Genomic DNA, 25,306 nt, shown 5'->3' with positions numbered 1-25,306 from the left:
GAATTATGTAGATGTAAAAAAATGGTAGTAGGGAGGTAAGTTTAGTGGGGGGGTCTCCTAGAGTTCAAAGTATGAAATTAATAATGTGTTTGGAGGAGTGGCAGGTAAGTAAGTTATGTTAAAGAAGGGTCTCGCTTTGAAAAGTCAACTGTTTATTCCTTTCCATAGATGCTATCTGATTTGTTGACGACTTTCAGCATTTTGTGTGATCCATTGTATTTCCAGTATTTACAGACTTTCTCATGTTTAGGTTAATACAGTACATCAGTCCTCATAATGATGGGCACTCCAAATATCCAAAAGGTATCTTATGGGCTCATTAGACAAGATATTGGGGAAGTTAGTGGGACTGAAGGCAGTTAAGTCACCAGGTCCTGATGGCCTGCAAAAGTATGGTGGGGGTGGGGGTGGTTGGACACTTGTTATAATGGTACATCACAGAAACAGGCCCTTCAACCCACGATGTTGTGACAAACTAATTAACCTAGTAGTTGAAAGCCAAACTAGACTAATCCTTTCTGTCCCTCCAATCTCTGCACATTCATGTGCCTACCTAAGGGCCTCTTAAATGCCTTTGTTGTATTTTCCTCCAACACCACTCCTGGCAGCGAAGTACCCACCACTCTCTGTCTAAAGAATACTCACCCTTGACATTGCGTTTGAACTTGCCTTCTCTCGCCTTGACTGCATGCCTTATAGTATAAGACATTACGGCCCTGGGCAAAAGATACCAGCTGTCTACTCTAACTCTGCCTCTTATAATTTTCTAAACTTCTATCAGATCTCCCCTCAGCCCCTACTACTCAAGAGAAAACAATTCAAGTTTGTCCAACCTCTCATTATAGCACATGCCCTCCAATCCAGGCAGCATCCTAATAAATCTCTTTTTGCATCTACTCCAAAACCTCGACATCCTTCCTGTGATGGGGCAAACAGAATTGAATGCAATATTCTAGATATGAGTAAACCAGAGTTTTATAATGCTGCATGAGAATTTCCAGACTCTTGAATTTATTGATCTTCCAGAGTGCAACATGTCGCACTTTGTAGAATTGTGTTACCTGGCTGATGTGCAGTATTAGACTTACACCACATGTACTGCTTAAAAAAAAGCATATCCTAGCCCATAAAGATCTTGCAAAGCATCACTTGCTGTAAAGATGTGGAAGAAGGACTAGTGGTTAGAGGAGACTAAAGTGGAACTTTTAGGCCTCAACACTATGTGTGTGTGCTGTGCAGTAAATCTAAGACTGCGCATCAGCCAGCTAATACCATCCCTACTGTCAGGTATGGTGGATATAGCATAATACTATGGGGGGATGCTTTTCAGCAGCAGGGACTAGAAATTGCTAACCTCCACCAGAAAGCTTAAACTGGGGAGGAAGTTCATTTTTCAGCAGGGCAACAACCAAAAGCACACTGCCAGAGCCACCATGGAATGGCTCAAATGACAAAAATCGATGTCCTTGAGTGGCCAAAGTCCTGATCTTCACCCAATCAGTCTCTGGCAAGTCCTCAAGATTGCTGTCCGCACCACTCCCCAACTAACCTGGCGCAGTTTGAGCAATTTTACAAGGAGGAATGGGCAAATCTTGCTCTATCACATTATGCAAACCTACTAGAGACTTATCCAAAAAGATTACAGGTGTCCCTGGTTTTTTGAACATTCGCTTTACAACACCTCACTGTTACGGAAGACCTACATTAGTTACCTGTTTTTGCTAACAGAAGGTGTTTTCACTGTTACGACAAAAGGCAGCGCACAGAAAAGGGCAGCGCATGACAAAAGGCAGCGCGTGAAAAAAGGCAGCACACGAGAAAAGGCAGTGCGCAGAAAAAGGCAGCATGCGAAAAAAGGCGGCACACGACAAAGGGCAGCGCACGAGAAAAGGTGGCACACGACAAAAGGCAGCGCACAGAAAAAGGCAGCGCACGATGAAAGGCAGTGCGCGAAAAAAGGCAGCGCGCACAATGGAGCAGCCAAGCTCCTCCCCTGGAACTGCATTCTAGCCAGCATTGCTTAAACACATGCCTGTGAGCATCTGTGCTTTATGTCGATTTATTTTGTGCATCCGTTAGCAAGATGAGTTCTAAGGTATCGGAAAAGCCTAAAAGAGCGCGTAAGGGTGTTACACTTGGCGTAAAACTAGACATAATTAAGCACTTCAATTAAGCACTAATTTGGTGAACAAAGTAAGGTCATAGTGAGTTTGGCTAAGGAGGCTGAGTTTGTGGAAGTTGACGAAGATGATGTTGAAGAGGTTTTGGCATCCCATGACTAAGAACTGACAGATGAAGAGCTGATGAAGAGGAAAGGATAACAATCAAAACCGAATGCAGTAGCAAATGGCCCGAAAGTGAAGTCATCCAAGAACTGAACGTGAAGCAATTCTCCCGTGAGATTTGCGCTGCGATTGACAACTCTGCAATGATTGTAGAAAAGTATGACTTTAATTTTCGAAGGGTACGTGGGTTTAGGGCATATTTGTAAGCACTCAAACCATCCTGCAGAGAACCATATGATAGAAAAGCGCGCGAGGCTAAGCAGTCAAGCATACTGTCGTTTTTCAAGCCTTCCACATCAGCCACAGCAGACGACGACCTTCGACATTGAGGCAGGCAGACATAGAAGAAGGTGACCTGCCTGCCCTGATGGAAACAGACGACGATGAGATGACACCCCAGTCTCCCACCACCCCAACCTCTGACGACTCAGCCAAACACACCATCATCAGTGTCCTCACTGTCTTCCCGATTCCGGTAAGTGAAACTACACTGTACATACATTATTTCTACTTTATATAGGCTGTGTATTTTTATGTGTTATTTGATATGATTTGGCAGCTTCATAGCTTAAAGATTACTGGAGAGAGTGCTTCTGCCGAGAGCACTTGCGCCGAGTGTTTTTGCCGAGAGCACTTGTGTGAGATTTTCACTACAGTGGACAGTGCTGTAATGATTGCAGAAAAGTATTCCTACTTTATATAGGCTGTGTATTTATCATATCATTACTGCTTTTACTATATATTACTATTATTTTAAGTTTTATCTGTTACTTGGCATGATTTGGTAGTTTATTTTTTGGGTCTGCAAATGCTCACACATTTTTCCCATGTAAATAAATGGTAATTGCTTCTTCACTTTACAAACCATTTCATAGGAACGCTCTACCTCCAGATAGCGGGGGAAACCTGTACTGGCTGTAATAGATGAGCGAGGTGGTTCAATTAAGCACCAAGCAAAGGGGGATGATTACTTTTGAACTGCTGATATTTCAGTTTTTGAATTTTTAATATTTCATGCTATACACTTTTTACAATTTTCCCTGTTTTGGGGTGTGAGTATGAATGTATATATGTGTCTTAGATGCTGTGGGAGGGCTATGGGACAGGTAGCAGAGAAGGAGTGCTAGGAATGGGGAGAGGGGGGAAAGTGTGGTGCAGGTGCAGACACACCCAGCCCTGAGACCCCAGGCAAGGTCATTTGATTCCAAACAATTGGTTGATTGATCATCACAGAATGTCTCTCTGATGCTTCCCACTCCCTCCCCTCTGCCTTCCCATTTCCCCAACCATGATTTTCCTCTCCTGCCTGATTTTTCTTTCTCTCTCACTCTCTCAATCACTCTCTTTCTCACTCACAAGTTACTGACAGAGCCTGCTCTTCTCCAGAAAGATCTGTTTGTGTACACCATGCCTCGATCAAAACAACTTTCAGAGGACTTCAAAAGGAGAATTGTAGAGATGCATGAAGCTGGAAAAGGCTACAAAATCATTTCTAAACATCAGTCCACTGGAAGAGAGATTGTCTACAAAAAGAGGAAATTCAGTGCTGTTAATCTCTCTGAGAGTGGACATCCTGCAAATATCATCCCAAGAGCTCAATGTGCAGTGCTGAAGGAGGTGAAAAAGAACCCAAGGGCAAATTGCAGTGTATCCAGGTCCTTGCTGGAGTAAATTCTAGCCACAATCAACCTCTCAAAGCACTTCATCACAGCAGATGTGAGCTACTGGATAATTTGGTAGGGTGAGCTGCCTTAACTGTCGTTGAGGCAGCTCACGCTGCTCTTCTTGGGGACTGCTATGATTGTTGCTCTTTAAAGCAGGTGGGAACTTCTGACTAGCAATGAGAGATTGAAAATTTCTTTGCACACACTTTTGTCAGTTGGTTGGCACAGGTTTTCAGAGCTCTACCAGGTACTCCATCAGTGCCTATCAAGTTGCGAGGGTTCACCCTCTTGAGAGAGAGAGTCTGATGTCAGCCTCTGAGATGGAGATCACAGGGTCACCGGGTGCTGCAGGGATCCTCATAGCTGTAGTTTTATTCTCCCTTTCAAAGCGAGCATAAAACACATTGAGCTTACTTGGGAGTGAAGCATCACTGCCATTCAGGTTTCACTTTGTAGGAAGTAATGGCCTGCAAACCCTGCCAGAGTTGATGTACATCTGATTCTATCTCCAACCTCATTTGGAATTGTTCCTTTGCTCTTGAGGTAGCCCTCTGTAAGTTGTACCTGAATGCTTGAAACTGCAGTGAGCGAAACAATTTAATATTGTCTTATTGCTTATTTCCTGCCAACAGTCAGTGACAAAAATCATTACTTTTTGAACACAAGCAACTGACGCTATTTACTACACGCTGTGTAGTATCTAACAGCTGCACAAGTTTATGTGACTGATTTGAGTTAGGAATTGTTCAGCAGCAGCCTCCTGTCCCAATTAAGTAGCAGAGTGTCCCAGATAAACTCCTGGCAATTTTCTCCATTAGCTTTTGTTCAAGAGTTGTCCTAAATAAGCGGTTACCCCAATTAACCTATGGCCTAATTAATTGGAATCCACTGCATAGGCAAATAGATTTAGTTTAGTTTGGCATCATAGTTGACACTGACATCCCAGGTCCTGTTTCTTTGCTGTACAGTGCTCAAAAAGAGCTAGGGAGGTACAATGCACTGAGAAGGTAAGGGAATGTGGAATCTTATTGGAGGTGATGAAAATTTTGAAGAATGACCAGAGCTGATAGTATATGAGGAACCCCATCTTTTATCTTCTAGAAGGGGTGAAAGCAGAGGTGCAAGAATAGATGCGAAGCTATCAATACCTTTGTCATCTAGTGCCGTGAAAAGCTGAAATCAAGGAAAATGGAAGCGCCTTAGCAGTACCTGTGTAGAAGATCTCATTGTCATCAGATACAGAGAGGGTGAGAAAGCAACTGGGAAAATGGAGTGGAGTCCTTGCACTCCAGTGTGAGTGGAAGTATACTCAAAATAGCCGAGGAAGTCTCTGGAAGGAATCTTTCAATCAGGAAGTGACTGAGTGGATAGTTGAAGTAGCTGTCCTCACAATATTTATGCTGCATCTTGGCAAACACTTGAATTGCCAACACATTGGCCAAGTGCTGATAAATCCTATTAGTTCAGATAAGCACTTAATGTTATGCCAAAGGACCTATTCTTTGCTATGTGACTCGATTCTGTGGATTTGTAATAGGGTTTGGTGGCTAACCTATCTTCCAAGACTGAGATGTAGTTAAATTTAGGAAAGGAATATTAAGATAGATGGTTTGATCCTGCAATAAGTGGAGGAAATAGCACCAACTGAAAATGAGTTGGCCCTGTTTAGACTGAAGAAAAGCTGACTCATGTATTGCATAAAGAATGGGGTTTGTCTGGGGTTATGAGAGTCTCTCGTGGTACATATTTGATCTAGAGAAATTGATCTAACAATTTCTCCTTCAACACTAATGTGAGAATAAATTCAACTAGATGATTTAGTGTTTTGATGGAGGCAGACTAGGAAGGAGGAGGCTCTTGTACAGTTTGCAGGGGTACATGGATTGTAACTGGAATCTATGCAAATGGCTGAAGGCCTCAAAGATGTCAATGTGATAAATAGGAAAGGACTGGTCTAAGGAAGAAAAGATGGAGCCAAGATGGAAAAAATAGGTTCAGTGGGAGCAAGAGTAGCCTGAATTAATATGTCTGGCCAGACAGTCCTGCTTGTTGATGTTAGAGTGAAGGTAGAAGTAGGCTGGATGAGATTGGGAATTTATAAGGCTGGAGATATAGAGGGAAGATCTCCTTTGGAAAATACCTCAATTTGTTTGTTGCTTGTGCCTAGGTGGTGACCCATCTCCATGTTATCGAAGAGAGGATGAACCAGAGCCTCTCTCTCCTTTACCAGATGCCATTTGTGGCTGAGGAAATCCAAGATGAAATAGGTTAGTACAAGTACTGTAGCATTCTCTTGGGTTCAGTTACATGAGAATGAATATAGTCTTCATCAATACATTAAGGAGCTGATGCAGACTATATTTGTCTAGTGCAGGTCAAGGACCTTGACCCAAAATGTCCATTTTCCTCCATGAATGGTTCCTGACCTAATGAGTTCCTCCTGCTCCTTTTTGTGTTACTCCAAATTGCCAGCATTTGCAGTCTCTTGTGTCTCCATAGTTGGCATCAATATTGAAATATAATTGAGTTTGAGGCGTTAAGGTTGCCAAATCAAGCTGAGGCAAAATTTGGGAGGTTAGCAGAAACCCGAAATTAAACACACAACACCAGCATTTTGTTCAGTTATGCAGCATTATTGTATTTATTTGAAGTTTTGAGCTTGGAAAAGGGAAACTAATTGACCTGTCCAGTCCACATCCACATCTGCCAGATGCAAATCTGGAACACCCAACAATCAAGCAGTGTTTGACATTTTTCTGGATAATTATAGATCATGCTAAGGAATTTCCTAACAAGCAAACCCAAAAGGTTATTTAAATGTGAGGCATTCAGGTTGGAATGTGTGATTTTTATTTGATATCCCATGACTCTTTCATGCATAAAAGTTCTGTTCACATTGTTAACATAAAATGTCACAGCTTTAAAGGTACTATGAATATCAAGCAACTGAGCTTGTTGTCTTGTTTGAAATACAGAATCATAAAATGAAGCAGCTTTGGAGGAAACCATTTTACCATCTGTATGCTTGGACTTTGAAGGATCAAATTAGTTTGTCCGCCACCCTAGTTCTTTGCCACACCCTGTAATTTCTCTTTATTTTTATCATTTGTGTGTTTTCCTTTTGAAGGCTTAATATTGAAGCTAGTTTGGGTGTCTTTCATGCATTCCTTGTACATAAAACAAATTAAATTCACCTACTCTCTTGTTCCTTTGTCATGATGTTAAATTTGTCTACCCCAGTGTTCACTGAAACAGACACTCCGTATTTTGTCCAGCAAAATTCCTCTAATTTTTGATGTTGATATTAATTTTCCTTTTGATCTCCTTTACTAAAAGGAGAAAAATCATAATCGCATTGAAATTCTTAATGTAATGAACCAATAAAAGGTGAGTGAAGAAGAGATACTTGCCTTTGTTAGTCAGCGAAGTTATAGTGCAACATTATAAAATACTGGTTCAGCCAAAGCTGGAATTACTGTGGACAATTCTGTTGCCAAATTAGAAAGATCTGATTGCAGTGGAGTGTGAAGAAGAGATTGACCAAGATGTTGCTAGGATGATTTCAGTTATTGGGACAAAACCAGTGAGGTTGGGTTGCTTTCCTTGAAGTGGAGGAGGCTCGGTGGGAAGCTGGTGAGCTGGACCTAAGGTCCTGTTTTCATACTGTATTACTTTGTTACTAAGCAAATTGTGATTAGGATCTTCATGCTGGGAATGATGGCCTGTGAGAAGACAGTGATACAGATTAACTTCAAATTTTTCTCGCATTTTTGGTAGATACTTTTCTTGCTGTGTGGAACTCAAGTGTTTCCTTCTGCATTTTCATTTTACCTCAATTCATCTTTTGAAGATTGGTGGTATTAGTTATTTTTCAGACCTAAGCATTCTTATTGTTACCCTACTAGTTGATTTTGCAGATAATATGTAAGATGGCCACACATAGAGTAACTGATGTCCCTAATATGTTTAAAATAAACAAAATCTTAAAAATGCTTGGGTCATGAAGTTTCTTTGGTAAGAGAAACAGAGTTAACATTTTGGGTTCAAGAACTTCCATCATAGATTTTCCATGGATTTTTCTCCCTAAAATATAGTGTACAAATTTGGGATTGCTTGGATTGGCATCATATCTCATTCCTTCATTCCCGAAGAAAATTGTGAAATGGCACAGGGCAGTTTGACATTTTCCAGTGTCAGGACTTTACTCATTCCTAATCCAAAATGATTTTACAACTACTTGTACTAAACAAAAGAATTAGGCCAGTACCCAATAGTGCTCAGTTACCACACAGCCAATGGACTTGGGCACATTTGAGTTCTGCAGCTGTGGAGCGAATCCATTCTTACTGCTCAGGTAATGGTACATGTAGATGGGAATAGCTGGTAAAGGCTAGGAAATAAATCCTGAATTTATTTATAATATTGACAGAGAACAGTGTGCTGAATTTATAATGGATTGAATCTGCTTGTCTCATCTGTTGCAAATTGGTTGAGATTATTGCTTTTCTTTATATGGCTTTATTTTGAGAGTTTCCTGGAATTATTCCAGCAAGATTTGACTCTGTAATTCACTCTTCCTAGAAGAGCTTCTGCAGGAGCAGCACTTTGGTCTGGATCATTTTGCTTCCAGTTCTGAAATCCAGTCTGCTTTTGAATCGTTTGTGGCACCATTTGTTGAAGGCAAACCATTTCGGCCTGTTCAGGTTAAGACTCTGCCAGCTATCACTGACACAGAAGGTATGTGATGCTTTGGAAAAAAGTTTGCAAGATAGTTGGATTATCTTGATTGAAAGACCATTGACAATGCTCGATAAATTAGCGAAATCTTTCACAGAGGCAGTATTCATTGATCTGCAGGATTAGTACTGTTCAGGATGAAATCGAGCACTTTTAAGAGCAAAATAAGTCAGCTCTCTAGTGTGGGTACTTTGACATTATTGGATAACTGGAGAAAATGATCAGCTTTCTCAGATTATGAAGCAAAATACACCCTGCATTGTGATTTTGGTAATGGAAATTCACCCTTACAGAATGAACAAGACACAACAGAGAAATATGAGGTGCAGAGTAAAATTCAGTTCCACAGAATTTATATGGAAAGTAAGAGTCAATGAACACAAACTTTAAATTTTACTCAACTGAAATTTCTTGGTGCACGCATAGATGACACAGCTTCATGTTACGGAAAATCACAATATAGCACATTTTCTAGAAATGCAGTTCCCTCCTCCTATCATAACTACAGAGTTTACCTCTGTTGTTCATACCAAAAAAATCTGCTTCTATTGCCATCAAGTTTTAAACCACCATATTTAGTTTTGGTATAATAAATAAAGTAGATTATATATTCATTCTCTATTCTTCATCTCCGAGTGCATAGTTAGAGCAGTGAGGATGTGCTCCAGGGGTAGTGTTGTGTTCTTCGTGTGAGATTTGTGAGTTCTGGGGGACCTCCAGCCTCCCGATAACCACAGGTGCACTGAGCTACAGCTCCTTGGAGAATGTGTTGAAGAACTGCAGCTGCAGCTCAATGACCTTCGACTTATACGAGAAACTGAGGAGATGATAGATAGGAGCTACAGGGAGGTAGTCACCCCTAAGTTGCAGGATGCAGGTAACTGGGTGACTTTCAGGGGAAGGAAGGGAAATGCACAGCCAGTGCAGAGTACACCTGTGGCCATTTCCCTCAAAAATAGTATACAGCTTTTGGGGATTGTTGAGAGGGGATGACCTATCGTGGGGAGTCAGAGTGATTGGGTCTCTGGTGCTGTGGCTGAGAAGAGTAGAGAGGTGAAGAGGGCTGGAGTGTTTACAGGAGATTTCGTAGGCAGAGGAACAGACAAGATTCTGTGGGCGCGATAGAGATTCCCAGATAGTATGTTGGCTTCTTGGTGCCAGGATCAGAGATGTCTCAGATCAGCTTCATGGCATATTCTGAAGGGTGAGTGTGAGCAGCCAAGAGTCTTGGTGCATATTAGCACCAGTGATGTAGGTAGACAAGGTGATATGGTCCTGAAGAGAGATTTAGGGACTTAGGTAGAAAGCTGAGAAACAGGACCTCCAGGATAGTAATCTATGGATTGCTGCCTGTGCCACGTGTCAATCAGGGTAAGAATAGGATGATCTGGCAAGTGAATGTGTGGCCTGTGGCAAGTGATAGTGCTATTTGCAAACAAAGGCAATCTGTAATGAGAGGCTAATGAAAGGGCAAAATTGCAGGATGAGTTGCAATGTAAAAGGCAGACAAAATAGAAAAGGCTGAATCCAGGACTGAAGGTGTTATATTTGAATGTGCGCAGTATACGGGATAAGGTAGATAAACTTGTATCACAGTTACAGATTGGCATGTATGAAGTAGGCATCACTGAATTATGGCTGAAAGAGGATTATAGCTGAGGCTTAATGTCCATTGTATTGAAAGGACGGGCAAGTAGGTAGAGGGGGTGGCGTGGCACTGTTGGTAAAATATGAAATCAAATCATACAAAAGAGATGACAAAGGGTCGGAAGATGTTGAATTGTTGTGGATAGAGCTAAGGAACTGCAAGGTAACAAGACCCTGATGGGATTTGCTTACAGACCCCCAAACAATAGTAACGATGTGATCTACGAATTACAACAGGAGATAGAAAGTGCATCCCAAAATGACGGTGTTACAATAGTCGTGGGGAATTTCAATATGCAGGTAAATTGGGAAAATCATTTTGGTGCTGGATCCAAGAGGGGAAATTTCTAGAATGCCTACGAGATGGGTTTTTAGAGCAGCTCGTGGTTGAGCCCACTAGGGGACTGGCTATTTTGGACTGGGTGTTGTGTAATGAACCAGAATTGATTAGAGAGCTTAAGGTAAAAGAACCCTTGAGGGTAAGTGATCATAATATGATCAAATTCACCCTGCAATTTGAGAAGGAGTAGCTAAATCAGATGTATCAATATTACAGTGGAATAAAAGGAATTACAGAGGCATGAGAGAGGTGTTCACCACAAATAAATAGAAAAGAATGCTGGCAGGGATAATGGCCGAGCAGCAATGACTGAAATTAGTGGCAGCAATTCGTAAGCCGCAGGATGTATACGTCCCAAAAAGGAAAAAGTATTCTATAGTAAAGATGACACAGGTGTGGCTAACAAGAGAAGTCAAAGTCAACATGAAAGCTAAAGAGGGGGCCATATAATAGAGCAAAATTTATTGGCAAGTTAGAGGATTGGGAAACTTTTAAAAACCAACAGAGGCAGCTGAGAAAGTTATGAAGAAGGAAGAGATGGAATGCGATATTAAGCTAGCTGATAACATTAAAGATACCAAAAGTTTCTTCAGATACATAAAGTGTAAAAGAAAGGCGAGAGTGGATATCAGACCTCTTGAAAATGATGCTGGCAGGCAGTAATGGGAGACGAGAAAATGGCGGGTGAACTGAATAAGTATTTTGCAACAGGCTACACTGGAAGACACAAGCAATATGGTGGAAGTACCAAAGTGTCAGGGTCAAAAGTGTGTGAAGTTGCCATTACTAGGGAGTAAGTTCTTGGGAAACTGAAAGGTCTAAGGGTAAATACATCACTAGGTCCATATGGTGTACACCACAGGGTTCTGAAAGAGGTGACTGAAGAGATTATGGAGGCATTAGTAATGACCTTTCAAGAATCACAAGATTCTGGAATGGTTCTGGAAGAGTGGAAAATTGCAAATGTCACTCCATTGCTCAAGAAGGGAGAGAGGTAGAAGAAAGGAAATTAAAGGCCAGTTAGGACCTCAGTGGTTGGGAAGATGTTGGAGTCGATTGTAAATCATGAGATTTTGGGGTTCTCGGAGGCACACGATAACATAGACCATAGTCGGCATAGTTTCCTTAAGGGATAATCTTGGCTGACGAATCTGTTGGAATTCTTTGAAGAAATTACAAGCAAGATAGACAAAGGAGAATCGGTGGATTTTGTGTACTTGGATTTTCAGAAGGCCTTTGACAAAGTGCCAGACATGAGGCAGCTTTACAAGCCCATGGTATTACGAGAAAGATACTAGCATGGATTAATCAGTGGCTGATTGACAGGAGACAAAGAGCAGGAATAAACAGAGCCTTTTCTGGTTGGCTGCCGGTGACTAGCAATGTTCCACAGAGGTCTGTGTTGGGACCGATTCTTTTTACATTATATATCAATGACTTAGATGATGGAATTGATGGCTTTGTTGCAAAGTTTGCAGATGATACAAAGATAGGTGGATGGGCAGGTAATTTTGAGGAGGTGGAGAGGCTACAGAAGGACTTGGACAGATTAAAAGAATGGACAAAGAAGTGGTAGATGAAATACAGTGTTGGGAAGTGTATGGTCATTTACTTTGGTAGAAGAAATGAAAGGGTTGACTATTTTCTAAATGGAGAGAAAATTTAGAAATCTGAGGTGCAAAGGGACTCTGGAGCCCTTCTGCAGGATTCCCTAAAGGTTAATTTGTAGGTTAAGTCCGTGGTGATGAAGGCAAATACAATGTCAGCATTCATTCAAGAGGACTAGATGTAATGTTGAGGCTTTATAGAGCACTGGTGAGACCACACTTGGAGTACTGTGAGCAGTTTTGGTCCCCTTATCTGAAAAGAGAGGATTCAAAGGAGGTTTATGGAAATGTTTCCAGGATTGAATGGTTTGTAATATGAAGAGCACTTGATGGTTTGGGCCCGTATTCACTAGAATTCAGAGGAATGAGGGATGACCTAATTGATACCTATCAAATGATGAAACGTCTTGATAGAATGGATGCAGAGATGATGTTTCCTGTGGTTAGAGAGTCTGGGTCTAGAGGACACAGCCTCAGAATAGAGGGACGTCAGTTTAGAATGGAGATGAGGAGAAATTTTTTGAGCCAGAGAGTGGGGAATCTGTGGAAGTTGTTGCCACAGGCAGCTGTGGTGGCCAAGTCTTTATGAATATTTAAGGCAGTGGTTGATAGATCCTTGATTGGTCAAGGCAGGAAGGACTAAGGGGAGAAGGCAGGAGATTGGGGCTGAGAGGAATAATGGATCAGCTGTGATGAAATGGTGGAGCAGACTTGATGAGCCAAATGGCCAAATTCTGCTCCTATGTCTTATGGTATGTTGCCTCCCAAGTGCTGGGGTCAGGGATGTCTTGGATCTAGTCTATGGCATTCTAAAGGGGGGGAGTGAGTAGCCAGAAGTCATGGTACATATTGGCTCCAATAACATGGGTAGGAAAAGGGAGAAGGTCCTGAAGAGAGTATTTAGGGAACTGGGTAGAAAGCTGAAAAACAGGACCTCCAGGGTAGTAATCTCTGGATTGCTGCCTGTGTCATGTGCCAGTGAGGGTAAGAGTAGGATGACTTGGCAGTTGAAAGTGTGGCTGAGGAATGGGAGCAGGGGGCAGGGGTTCAGATTTCTGGATCATTGGGATCTCTTCTGGGGAAGGATGACTTGTACTAAAAGGATGGTTTACACCTGAACTCGAGGGGGACCAATATCCTTGTGGGCAGCTTTGCTCAAACTGTTGGAGAGTTTAAATAAATTGGCAGGGGTATGAAAGCCAGAGTGATAGGGCTGAGGATGAGGCTGTGGGTTTACAAGCAGAGGTGGTGTGTAGTGAGACTATCAGGAAGGACAGACAGATGATAAGGCAAGATTGCAGTCAGTGGGATGAGTTGCAGTGCAAAAGGGTGATGAATACAGGATTGTGGGTGTTGTACGTAAATGTATGCAATATGTGGAATAAGGTTGATGATCTTATTGCGCAGTTTGAAACGGGCAGTTATGACGTTGTGGGCATCACTGAATCGTGGCTGAAAGAAGATTATAGTTGGGAGCTTAATATCCAAGGATACACTTTGTATCGAAAGGACAGGCAGGTAGGCAAAGGGTGACTTTGTTGGTAAAAAATGAAATCAAATCCTGAGAAAGAAGAGACATAGTATGGGAAGACATAGAATCATCGTGGGTAGACCTAAGGAACTGCAAGGGAAAGCAGAAAAGCAGACATTGATGGGAGTTACTCAGGCCTCCAAACAGCAGCCAGGATTTGGGCTACAAATTACAGTGGGAGATCGGAAATGTATGTGTCAAGGGTAATTTAACAATGGTCATGTGGGATTTCAATATGCAGGTAGATTTGGAAAATCAAGTTAGTCTGGTTTTTAGAGCAGTTTGTGGTTGAGCCCACCCAGTGTGTTGCATAATGAATTGGATTTGATTAGGGAGTTGAAAGTAAGGGAACCAGAGGAGACAGTGATCAGAAAACGATAGAATTCATCCTGCAATTTGAGAGGGAAAAGCTAAAGTCAAATATATCAGTATTACAGTGGAGTAAGTGGAATTACAGAGCCATGAGAAAGAAGCTGGCCAAACTTGATTGTAAGGGGACGATAGCAGGGATGATGGCAAAGCAGCAATGGCTGAAATTTATGGGGGCAACCTGGAAGGTGCTGGATAGATACAGTGGCATTCAAAAGTTTGGGCACCCCAGTCAAAATTTCTGTTACTGTGAATAGCTAAGCAAGTAAAAGATGACCTGATTTCCAAAAGGCATATGACACATTTCTTTAATATTTTAAGCAAGATTACTTTTTTATTTCCATCTTTTACAGTTTCAAAATAACAAAAAAGGAAAAGGGCCCGAAGCAAAAGTGTGGGTACCCTGCATGTTCAGTACTTAGTAACACCCCCTTTGGCAAGTATCACAGCTTATAAACGCTTTCTGTAGCCAGCTAAGAGTCTTTCTTGTTTGGGGGATTTTCGCCTATTCTTCCTTGCAAAAAGCTTCTAGTTCTGTAAGATTCTTGGGCCGTCCACAGATTTTCGATGATGTTTAGGTCAGGGGACTGTGAGACCATGGCAAAACCTTCAGCTTGCGCCTCTTGAGGTAATCGATTGTGGATTTTGAGGTGTGTTTAGGATCATTATCCTGTTGTAGAAGTCATCCTCTTTTCATCTTCAGCTTTTTTACTGACGGTGTGATGTTTGCTTCCAGAATTTGCTGGTATTTAATTGAATTCATTCTTCCCTCTACCAGCGAAATGTTCCCCGTGCCACTGGCTACAACACAAGCCCAAAGCATGATCGATCCACATTCATGCTTAACAGTTGGAGAGGTGTTCTTTTCTTGAAATTCTGCACCCTTTTTTCTCCAAACATACCTTTGCTCATTGCAGCCAAAAAGTTCTATTTTAACTTCATCAGTCCACAGGTCTTGTTTCCAAAATGCATCAGGCTTGTTTAGATGTTCCTGTGCAAACTTCTGATGCTGAATTTTGTGGTGAAGACGCAGGAAAGGTTTTCTTCTGATGACTCTTCCATGAAGGTCATATTTGTGCAGGTGTCGCTGCACAGTAGAACAGTGCACCACCACTCCAGAGTCTGCTAAATCTTCCTGAAGGTCTTTTGCAGTCAAATGGGGGTTTTGATTTGCCTTTCTAGCAGTCCTACGAGCAGTTCTCTCAGAAAGTTTTCTTGGTCTTCCAGACCTCAACTTGACCTCCACAGTTCCTGTTAACTGCCATTTCCTAATTACATTACGAACTGAGGAAACGGCAACTTGAAAATGCTTTGCTATCTATTTATAGCCTTCTCCTGCTTTGTGGGCATCATTTATTTCAATTTTCATAGTGCTAGGCAGCTGCTTAGAGGAGCCCATGGCTGCTGATTGTTGGGACAATGTTTGAGGAGTCAGGAGTTTGAAATTTGCATTACCTGGCCTTTCCTAAGGATGACTGTGAACAAGCCCTAACAAGCTGATTAAGGTCTGAGACCTTGGTAAAAGGTATCTTGAGAGCTCAAATCTCTTGGTGTGCCCAAACTTTTGCATGGTGCTCCTTTCCTTTTTTTCCACTCTAAAATTGTACAAAACAAAAATAATACACTTATCTTGCTTAAAATGTTGAAAAGAATGTTTCATCTTTAACTTTATGACTTTTGGAGATCAGTTCATCTTCTACTCAGTTAGCTATTCACCGTAACAGAAATTTTGACCAGGGGTGCCCAAACCTTTGCATGCCATTGTATATCACAAAGATAAAGAAGTATTCTAAAAGCAGGATGACAGAACTGTGGCTGACAAGGTAAATCAAAGCCAACATAAGCCTAAGAGAGGGCATATGATAGAGCAAAACTTAGTAAAAAGTTAGAGGATTGGGAATATTTTAAAAACCAACAGAAAGCAACAGAAAAAGCCAGAAGGAGGGAAAAGATGAAATATGAATTTAAGTAAGCCAGTAATATCAAAGAGGACCAAAAGTTTTTTCAAATAGCTGAAGAGAAAAAGAGAGGTGAGAATAGCTAATCAGGCTGCTGGAAAATGACTCTGGAGAGGTCGTAATGGGAGACAAGGAAATGGTGGAGAAACCAAAGAAGTATTTTACATTAGTCTTTACTGTGGAAGACACTAGCAGTATGCCAGATATTCGAGTGTGTCAAGGGGCAGAAGTGAGGCACTGGTGAGGCCTCATTTGGGAGTACTGTGAATAGTTTTGAGGTCCCTTGTCTAAGAAACGATGTGCTGACATTGGCCCCTATAACTATTTTCACGTTTTACTATCTCATTTATTAATCCACTGAAGTAGGGGTTTTGGAGCTAATCTACAAAATATTGTGCATCATGTCAAATCAAAAGGAAAATTCAAAAACCTGTCAACAGTTTACTAAAAATTAAAAACCAAAATTGTGAGACTGAAGAAGTATTCAGCACCTTTGTAATTACTAGGCTAACTTTCCTCAGATGCAATATTACCTTACCAACTCACCTCACCCATTTTATTGAGGACCACCTGTTTTCAACAAATTCATAAGAATAAATACCCACTGTCTCTCTAACAACAGTATGGTAGATTTTCAGCTGACCAAACCAAAATGAAGACAAAAGAGCATTCAAGACAAGTCAGGGAAATGGTAATTGAGAAGCACTGTGTGGGGAAGGGTGCAAGACTGTCTCAAAGGTACTGAGCATACCTCAGAGCTTAGTACAGTCCGTCATGTAAAAGCGGAAAAAATATGAAACCTCGGCCACATTGCCTAGGTCAGGCAACCCCTCTAAACTTAATTGCTGGAGAAGAATGACACTTGTAAGAGAGGCTACTGTGCCACCAGTCACTCTGAGTGAGCTGCAGTAGTCGGTGGCTGCAACTGGACATGAAGTTCATGGCTCCACAGTTTCTGAGGTTATGGAAGAGTGGCAAGGAAGAAGACCTGGCTATTAAAAAATATCATATCCTTTCCTGTAAAGACTTTGTAAAGCAGCACTTAGAAGATGCTGAAGGTCTTGTGGTCGAATGAGACTAAAGTGGAACTTTCTGGCCTCACCACTAAGCAGTGCATGTGGTGTACAGTAAATCTATTATTGCGCATCAGCTAGGTGACACCATTCCTACTGTAAAGTATAGTGGAGGTAGCATCATGCTGTGGGGTTTCTTTTCAGCAGCAGGGACTAGAAATCTATTCAGGATTGATGGGGAGGTGAATGCTGCTAAATACAGAGCGATCGTGCATAAAAACCTGCTAACCTCTGCCAGAAAGCTTAACCTGGAGAGGAAGTTCATCTTTCAGCAGGACAACAACCCAAAGCATACTGCCAGAGCAACCATGGAGTGGCTTCAGATGAAGAAAATGGAAGTCCTTGAGTTGCCCAGTCAGAGTCCTGACCTTAACCTGATCAAACATCTCTGTCAAGACCTCAAGATTGTTGTCCACCACTGCTCCTCAACTAACCTAGCACAGCTTGAGCAATTTTAAGGAGAAATGGGCAAATCTTGCTTTATTACACTGTGCAAAACTAATAGAGACTTAAAGGTTACTTGCTGTAATAGCGAGAGAGGGGATCAACTAAGTACTGAGCAAAAAGGGATGAATACTTTTGACTTGCTGACATTATAGTTTTTGAATTTTTAGTTGGTCATGATTTACAATTTTCTGTTATTTGGGCAGTACTGTGAAAAGAGCATGTGATTCATAAATAGAAGCTCAGTTAAATTGATCAAAATCCCTGTTTGTACTTCATTTATGGGAAAGGATTGGGGCTGAATACTTTTTCAATGCACTGTATCTGGTAAGAAATGTACATGTTCTCAACCTCAAAGCTTGAGTGTTGACTTCCTATCTAAATAGAGCTTTGGATAAAGATGAACATGTAAGGTATGTATTTGCTGAACTTGAACGGAATGTGAACCAGTTGGGACTGTCAAACAGCAACCTTTCCAAATCATTTTCCCTTCCTGTATCCCAGCTGTGTTGAATTTGAACATCATGTTGAATTTACAACCTGTTACTTTGGTCTGTCTGGCTCACCAACTCACTGTATGACTAAAGAGTAGACAAAAGCACAATTTAATGCTGACCAACTAGAATATATCAACATTTCATGTTAACTGCCTGTTTTCCTCACCTAATGTTCTGGAATATTACAACAGATATATGTGGACATCTATTTTATTCCATTTTTTATTTCTTGTTCTTTTCATTGTTCGATTTATTTTAACTTTGCTGCTAGACACAGTGCCGGACTCATTGCCAGGAACTAAAAAAGGTTGGTTTAAAACTGTCCAAAGTGTTACCACTTGCATCCATTCTTTGTCCTCTTCATCTTCCCATGTGTTCCATCTGAACACCCTGCCACCATCCTCCCAGTTGCAAATTATTTGTATGTTCTTACAAAGTTTAGTATTTTTGCTTCATTCCCAGACATCAGTGACTTGCATGGCATTCTGATGTATGCTGCTTTGTGGATGCTGTGTGAGTGAAGTGTGAATGAAGGATTGAAGAAAGGTACTTGGAATTTTATTTGGATCTGTGAAAAGTTGTAATTTTGAAAATCACAGAAAATAGATGGTGAATGTAAACAGTTTAGTTAGTGCACCAGTAATTAAACTTGCATTGGAGCATTTTGTTTGAAATTAGACTTTTCTTTTTATTCTTTATAGAGCATAATAATCTCTGAATATTGAGGTAATTGCTGATTGTTCACTGGAGAAGTAGAACACCAAAAACTAGGTCCAGATGGCTGAAAATCACTTTAAGACTGTCCGCTTTGTATGTCCGTCACCCTGACCCTTTGGTTTCATTCTTGACTAATACTCTTGGAATATTAACACCAATATCAAATTGAGTTACAGTCTGATTCACTTCTTCTGCAGCTGTCTGACATGGAACAAATGAGTGCTCAGGCAGATCCTGATATTTATTCGAAGATTCAGGTTGCATTACTTGCAAGGGAGATAATTATTTAATTGTTATTAAATTGACAGAGGGTCTCTCCAGATTAAGTAAGAGCATTATAATCATATTTTAGAGCTGGGTTTTAGAATCCGATGAACCTGCTGTGACAGATGATGTATGAAACAAAGAAAATATAAAAGCATAGTCAGTGGATCTTGGGGACTAAATTAACAATTTGTAGTGGAGTCAGAGGTCTTATATAAATTCCCCATCTGTGTTCATTGTAGAGAAGGACATTGTAGATGGAGATGTTAGGTGCCTCAATAGTAGATAATTCCTCAGGGCCTGATAAAGTGTATCCCAGGCTATTGTGGGAAGGATGGGAGAGACTGCTGGGGCTCATAACAGGGATATTCAGATATTCTCTGGCCAAGGTGAGTTCCAGTTAACCAGAGATCTACAATGTGTTACCTTTATTCAAGAAAGGCAGCAGGGGAAAGACGGTTAATTCCGGGCTGGTGAAACTCATATAAATGGTCAGAAAGTTATTGGAAAATTGTTTTAAAGGACGGGATTAATCAGGACTTTGAGACGATGGAATTAATCAAGAATAGTAAGCTATTTGTTAAGAGGATATTCTAATTGACTGTGTTTGATATAGTTAAGCCTTTGACAAGATAATGTGGAAGAATAGATTCTTAGAAAAGTACAGCACAGACACAGGCCCTTTGGCCCACGTAGTCTGTGCTGAACCACTTAAACTGCCTACTCCTATCAATCTGCACCAAGATATATAGGCCTCTATAGCCTTGCCATCCATGTACCTATCCAAACTTTTCTTACACTTTGAAATTGAGTTTCATGCACTACTTGCGCTGGCAGCTCGTTCCATACACTGACAGTCCTCTGAGTGAGTATGTTTCTCCTTGTGTTCCCCTTGAACTTTTCACCTTTCACCATTAGCTTATGATCTTTAGTTATAGTCCCACCCAACTTCAGTGGGAAAAGCTTGCTTGCATGCTTGCATTTACAGTACCCCTCATAATTTTGAATATGTCTATCAAATCTTCTCTTAATCTTCTACACTCCAAGGAATAAAGTCCCACCCTATTTAATCTTTCCATGTAACTTGGGTCTTCCAGTCCTGGCAACATCCTTGTAAATTTTATCTGTATTCTTTCAACCTTGTTTACATCTTTCCTGTAGGTTGGTGATCAAAACTGCACACAGTACTCCAGATTAGGCCTCACCAACATCTTGTACAACTATAACTTCCCATCTCCTGTGCTCAGTACTTTGATTTGTGAAGGCTAATGTGCCAAAAGCTTTCTTTACAATCCTATCAACCTATGACACCACTTCCAACATATTATGGACCTGTATTCCCAGATCCATTTGTTCTACCACACTCCTCAGTGGCCGTCCATTCACTGTGTAAGGCCTACCCTGATTGGTCCTACTGAGGTGCAACACCTTGTACTTGTCTGCATTAAATTCCGTCTGCCATTTTCAGCCCATTTTTCCAGCTGATCTAGATCCCGTTGCAAGCCATGATAGTCTTCCTCATTGTCCACTACACCCCCAAACTTGGTGTCATCCGCAAATTTGTTGAGTGACTGAACCTTCTTGACCAACCTACCATGGGGGACCTAGTCAAATGCCTTGTCCATGTCAACTACATCCACTGCCTTGCCTTCAGCAACTTTCCTGGTAACTTCCTTGAAAAACTCTTAAGTTAGTTAGACATGACCAGCTACGCATAAAGCCGTGCTGACTATCCTTAATCAGTCCCAAATATTCATATACCCGGTCCCTCAGAATACTACCTTCCAATAACTTCCCCACTACTGATGTCAGGCTCTTGGCCATTTTATTTCCTGGTTTATTTTTAGAGCCTTTCTTCAACAGTGGAACAGCCTTGGCTATCCTCTAATTCTCCCCAGTACCTCTCCTGTCGCTAAGGATAATCTAAATATCTCTGCTAGGGCTCTGGCAATTTCTGCACTTGCCACCCTAATTTGCCTCAAGACAGCAAACACCTCCTCAGTAATCTGTAGAGACCATGAAGATGATACCATTTTGCCTCACTTCTATAGACTCTGTGTCTGTCTCCGAAGTATATGCAGATACAAAAAATTCATTTAAGATCTCCTCCATCTCTTTTGACTCCACGCATGATTTACCATTCTGATCTTCCAGAGGACCAATTTTGTCCAAAGAATTCAAAGTTCCCTGGGATCTGGGGAAATTTGACAAAATGGATCCAATATTAATTTGTTGATAGGGGCAGAGGACAATGGTTAAGGATTTTTGTGTTTGGAAGCCTGTGACCATCTCTGTACCACAGGGGATCACTGGTAAGACCCCCTGTTGGTTATTCACGGTTATGATCTCCATATGCACGTATGAAGTCTGATTGGTAGATTGCATAAAGTTGGTGGTGCACTTGATAATGAGGATGATGGTATTCAGCTCCAGAGTTATTATGGTATGGGCAGAACAGTTGTAGATCAAACTTAATCCTAATAAAATGTGAGGTATTACATTTTAGGAGCACATAGTGCTAGGATACACAAAATGAATTTTAGGCCTGAGGAAGTGGCAAACAGATGGATCTTGGTGTAAAAGTCCAAGCATCCCCAAAGGTAGCGGCATGGATGGATGAGGTGGCTAAGAAGACATAAAGAATATTTGTATTCATTGGCCAAGCATTGAACATTAGAGCATGGAAGTTTGGTACAACAAAATAGAGCATCAGTTAGGCCACAACATGTGCTACCATGTGCTGTTCTGGTTGTCACACAGTAGGAAATGACTGAGAGACTGGACAGGCTAAGTTTGTTTTCCTTGAAGCAAGGAAGGCTGAGAGAGAGTCTGATTAAGGTATCCACGTTAACGAGGAGCATAGATGTAGATATTTAGACAGTTTTCCCCCACAGCAGAGGTGCCTATAACCTAAGGGGTTTAAGGGGTGGAATAGCATATTTAGAGGGAATTTAGGAAGTTTTCTTTTTACCCACAGAATGCCATGGGTCATAAATATAACATGGAAACAACTTGCACCGACAGGCAACCACCCAATAGCACTAATTAAAATAATAACAACATTCTTTCCTTTTTCCTACCATTCACCTGCCCAGTTGGAGCAGTTTACAGTGGGCAGTTGGGGTTGGGAGGGGAAACAGACAAGCTCCACACAGACAACTTTTGAGGACGGGATTGAACCCTAATTCTGGTGCTGTGAGGCAGCAGCTCTGTAGTTGTGCCATTTTTTTTCCACCCGGATGTTTAAAGTATGGAACACATTGCCTGAGGGATTGTGGAAGTCAGCAGTTTCGCAGTACTTCAGAAATATTTACTTGGGTACATGATGTTCAGGAGCAACGTTTTCTGCGTTGTTTGATTCCAGACGCATCGGTATTCCAGTTCACTGCACAGTTAAGTCAATCAGTAAAGTTCAATGCCACTTCAGCTCTGGGTAACCCTGTCATCTCACAGGGAGAGTGCTCCTGGGTGAACATTTGGTAGAAGCTTGCTATTCCTCTATACTTTGTAGCAATTGAATTATGTTTCAACACATGCTTATCCCAGAGCTTTAGCCTTAATAACCTATTGCTAAAATTCCTGGACTGTGGAAACCATGGGATGCTTCCTTCGGAAATGCAGTATTTGGAAATCATTCAATGTAAAGTACTGTTCCTTCTGGTATATATAAAAGAAAAACAGCAGGAACTCAGTACTTTAAGCAGCATATCTGGAGGCAAGTGGAGGGTTGACATTTCAAATCGTGACCTTGCATCACAATTGAGAGTATAGAGGGAAGGTGGCTAGTATAAAAGGTTTAGAGAGACTGTAAGATGGGGGCTGGTAGGTGATAGATGGAACCTGGTGAAGTGGGATAATGGGAAGTTGGGGGGCAGGGTTAGAAACAGAAGCTGTTGGGTGTTAAATGAAAACAGCTGTGAAAAAAGAAAACAGTGAACAGGGGGAGGCTGGTTGGAGGAGGGGAGGGGGAAAGTAGAGACAGAAGCTGAGAAGTGATGTCAAACCAAATAAAGGAGGGATAATGGCCGATGGAACCAGATAGGGAATGGAAAAGGGGAGGGTAAGCAATGGGAGAAGAAACAGACGTGGATATAGAAGTTGGTATGGTATCTTGCTGGTGAGGCTACATTTGGAATGTTGGGTTTCATTATGGTCACCTCGCTTTACCATTAAAATGGAAAGAGTGCAGGGGAAATTTAGAAGGATGTTGCCAGGACATGAGGAACTGAGTAATGGAAAGAGGCTGAGCAGGTTGAGACTTCTATTATTGAAGTGTCGGAGAGTGAGGGGTGATCTTATAGGAAATATGTAAAATCATGATTAGCATAAATGGGTGAATGCATGCAGTCTTCTTCCCAGGGTTGGGGAATCAAGAACGAGAGGACATAAGTTGAAGGAGAGAGGGGAGAAATTTCATAGGAGCTTGAGGGGTAACATTTCCCACACAAAGTGGTCAGTACACTGGATTCTGGTTAATTGAGACACAACAGGGCCAGTATATTTTGGCCCAATTAAGTGGCTGCCACAATTAGCAGAAGTTTCATGGAAATTGTTAAAAAGACAAACTACTGTTTAACTGAGTAACAAATTGTGTAGTTAAATGAAATACAGAACTAATTAGAACCCCACCAATGCGACTACAGTGGTATAAAACTGTTTAGTTCCTAATAGTTATCAACGGAGGAATACATCCAGTGAACACTGCTGTGTTCTTTTAATTGACTGCAAATGAACAAAATCAGTGCAGACATCTCGTGCAGATAATGAACTGCCTTCATACAATGCTTTTCATTATAGCATCAGCCAAATCCTCATTTTCATTGTAACATTCAAGATGCTTGTCGCAACCTTCAAATTCTTTGTCGTTCCTATCTTGTCGAAGCATTGAAATAATTTCTGTTTCACTCCTGTCCATTTTTCCAAGTGTGAATGCTTGAAACTGCAGTGAGCAAAATAGTTCTGGATTATCTTATTTGTTATTTTTCGTCAACTATCAGTGAAAAAAATCACAGCTTTTTGAACCGAAACATATGCAATTGATGCTATTTAAAAACTGTTCGCTCTAAGCATGGTGTAGTGTCTAATAGCCACATAACTGCATGTAATTGATGCTGATTAGAAACTGTTCTGCAACGGTATACTGTCCCAATTCAGCGGCATTGAATCTCAAATGAAGGGAATTCCTGCTATTTTCTCGATTAATTTTTGTTCTTTCAGAGTTGTCCCAAATAACCAGTTGCCCTAATTAACCAATAGTCCAATTAGGCAGAAGCCACTGCATATGGAACAAGCTGCCAAAGGAAGTGCTTGAGATAGGCACATTAAGAACATTTAAAATGTATTTTGACAGGTCTATAGATGGGAAAGGTTTAGGGGGATATGTGCCAAATGTGTGTAAATGGGACCGGATGGGAATCTTGGTTGGCACGGACCACTTGGGCTGAGGGCCTCCCTCATGCTGTATAAGTGACTGTGTAAGTGGGTGATGGGCATATCGAAATGGAAAGGTAAACAAAGAGAGAGCAGAGAAAGGTGGATTGGTAGCAGTAGAAAAGGAACATGGTAGGAGTGGGGGTTCTTTCAAGCAAGGACTCGACACTGTTTTGCGAAGCAACTGTGCTCTGTCCACAAGACCATCTTTAGCTTCCAGTTATGTGTCACTTTGACTTCCTTGCCTGTTTCCGCAATAGCCTGTCTAACCTCAGCCTTCACAACTGATGTGGTAAAACCAAATACATACTGAAAGAACGTTTACATCTAGCCACTTATTTTGGTGTAATGGTTGGAATTTAAAGCTTAGTAGGAGGACAAGTGTTGGTTACGTGATTTTTGGCACTTTGATCTGTGAACTTCAATTACATTTCTTGGCCATGCACCAAATTTGATAATTTTTTTCAATTATTTCAATTGATTCCAGCCCTGAAAGTCTGTTAGATGAGAGTCCTCATTCTGTGCCCATTGTTAACCGTCCACAGATGGGCAGATCAGCATAGGAGTGGAATGGACAGGATTTTCCTCAACATCACTCTTCAGGCTTTTCATATTATTAGTTGTTCTTGGATCTGATTATAGATTAGTTTATTGACTTACCAATTGTCTGTTGGCAAACTTACATAGTACATAGAACTGTATGGTGCAGGAACAGGCCCCTTTCTACAAAATACCTGCAATGA

The 25,306-nt window shown here is 41.2% G+C and overlaps 1 protein-coding gene across 2 annotated transcripts in view; it reads left to right on the top strand.

Moving 5' to 3' along the window:
* Positions 1-25,306, top strand: part of aplp2 (amyloid beta (A4) precursor-like protein 2) — a 148,805-nt gene that overhangs the window by 108,733 nt on the left and 14,766 nt on the right. For both annotated transcript variants that reach the window (XM_059957137.1, XM_059957138.1), the window contains exons 11-12: positions 6,117-6,216; positions 8,531-8,686. In XM_059957137.1, the coding sequence (XP_059813120.1) occupies positions 6,117-6,216; positions 8,531-8,686 (256 nt within the window). The remainder of the gene's footprint in view (positions 1-6,116; positions 6,217-8,530; positions 8,687-25,306) is intronic.

The sequence above is a fragment of the Hypanus sabinus genome, chromosome X2 (genome assembly GCF_030144855.1).
Source record: "Hypanus sabinus isolate sHypSab1 chromosome X2, sHypSab1.hap1, whole genome shotgun sequence".
Lineage (NCBI taxonomy): Eukaryota > Metazoa > Chordata > Chondrichthyes > Myliobatiformes > Dasyatidae > Hypanus > Hypanus sabinus.
The sequence above is the reverse complement of the archived record's forward strand: the minus strand, read 5'-3'. Positions and strand labels throughout refer to the sequence as shown.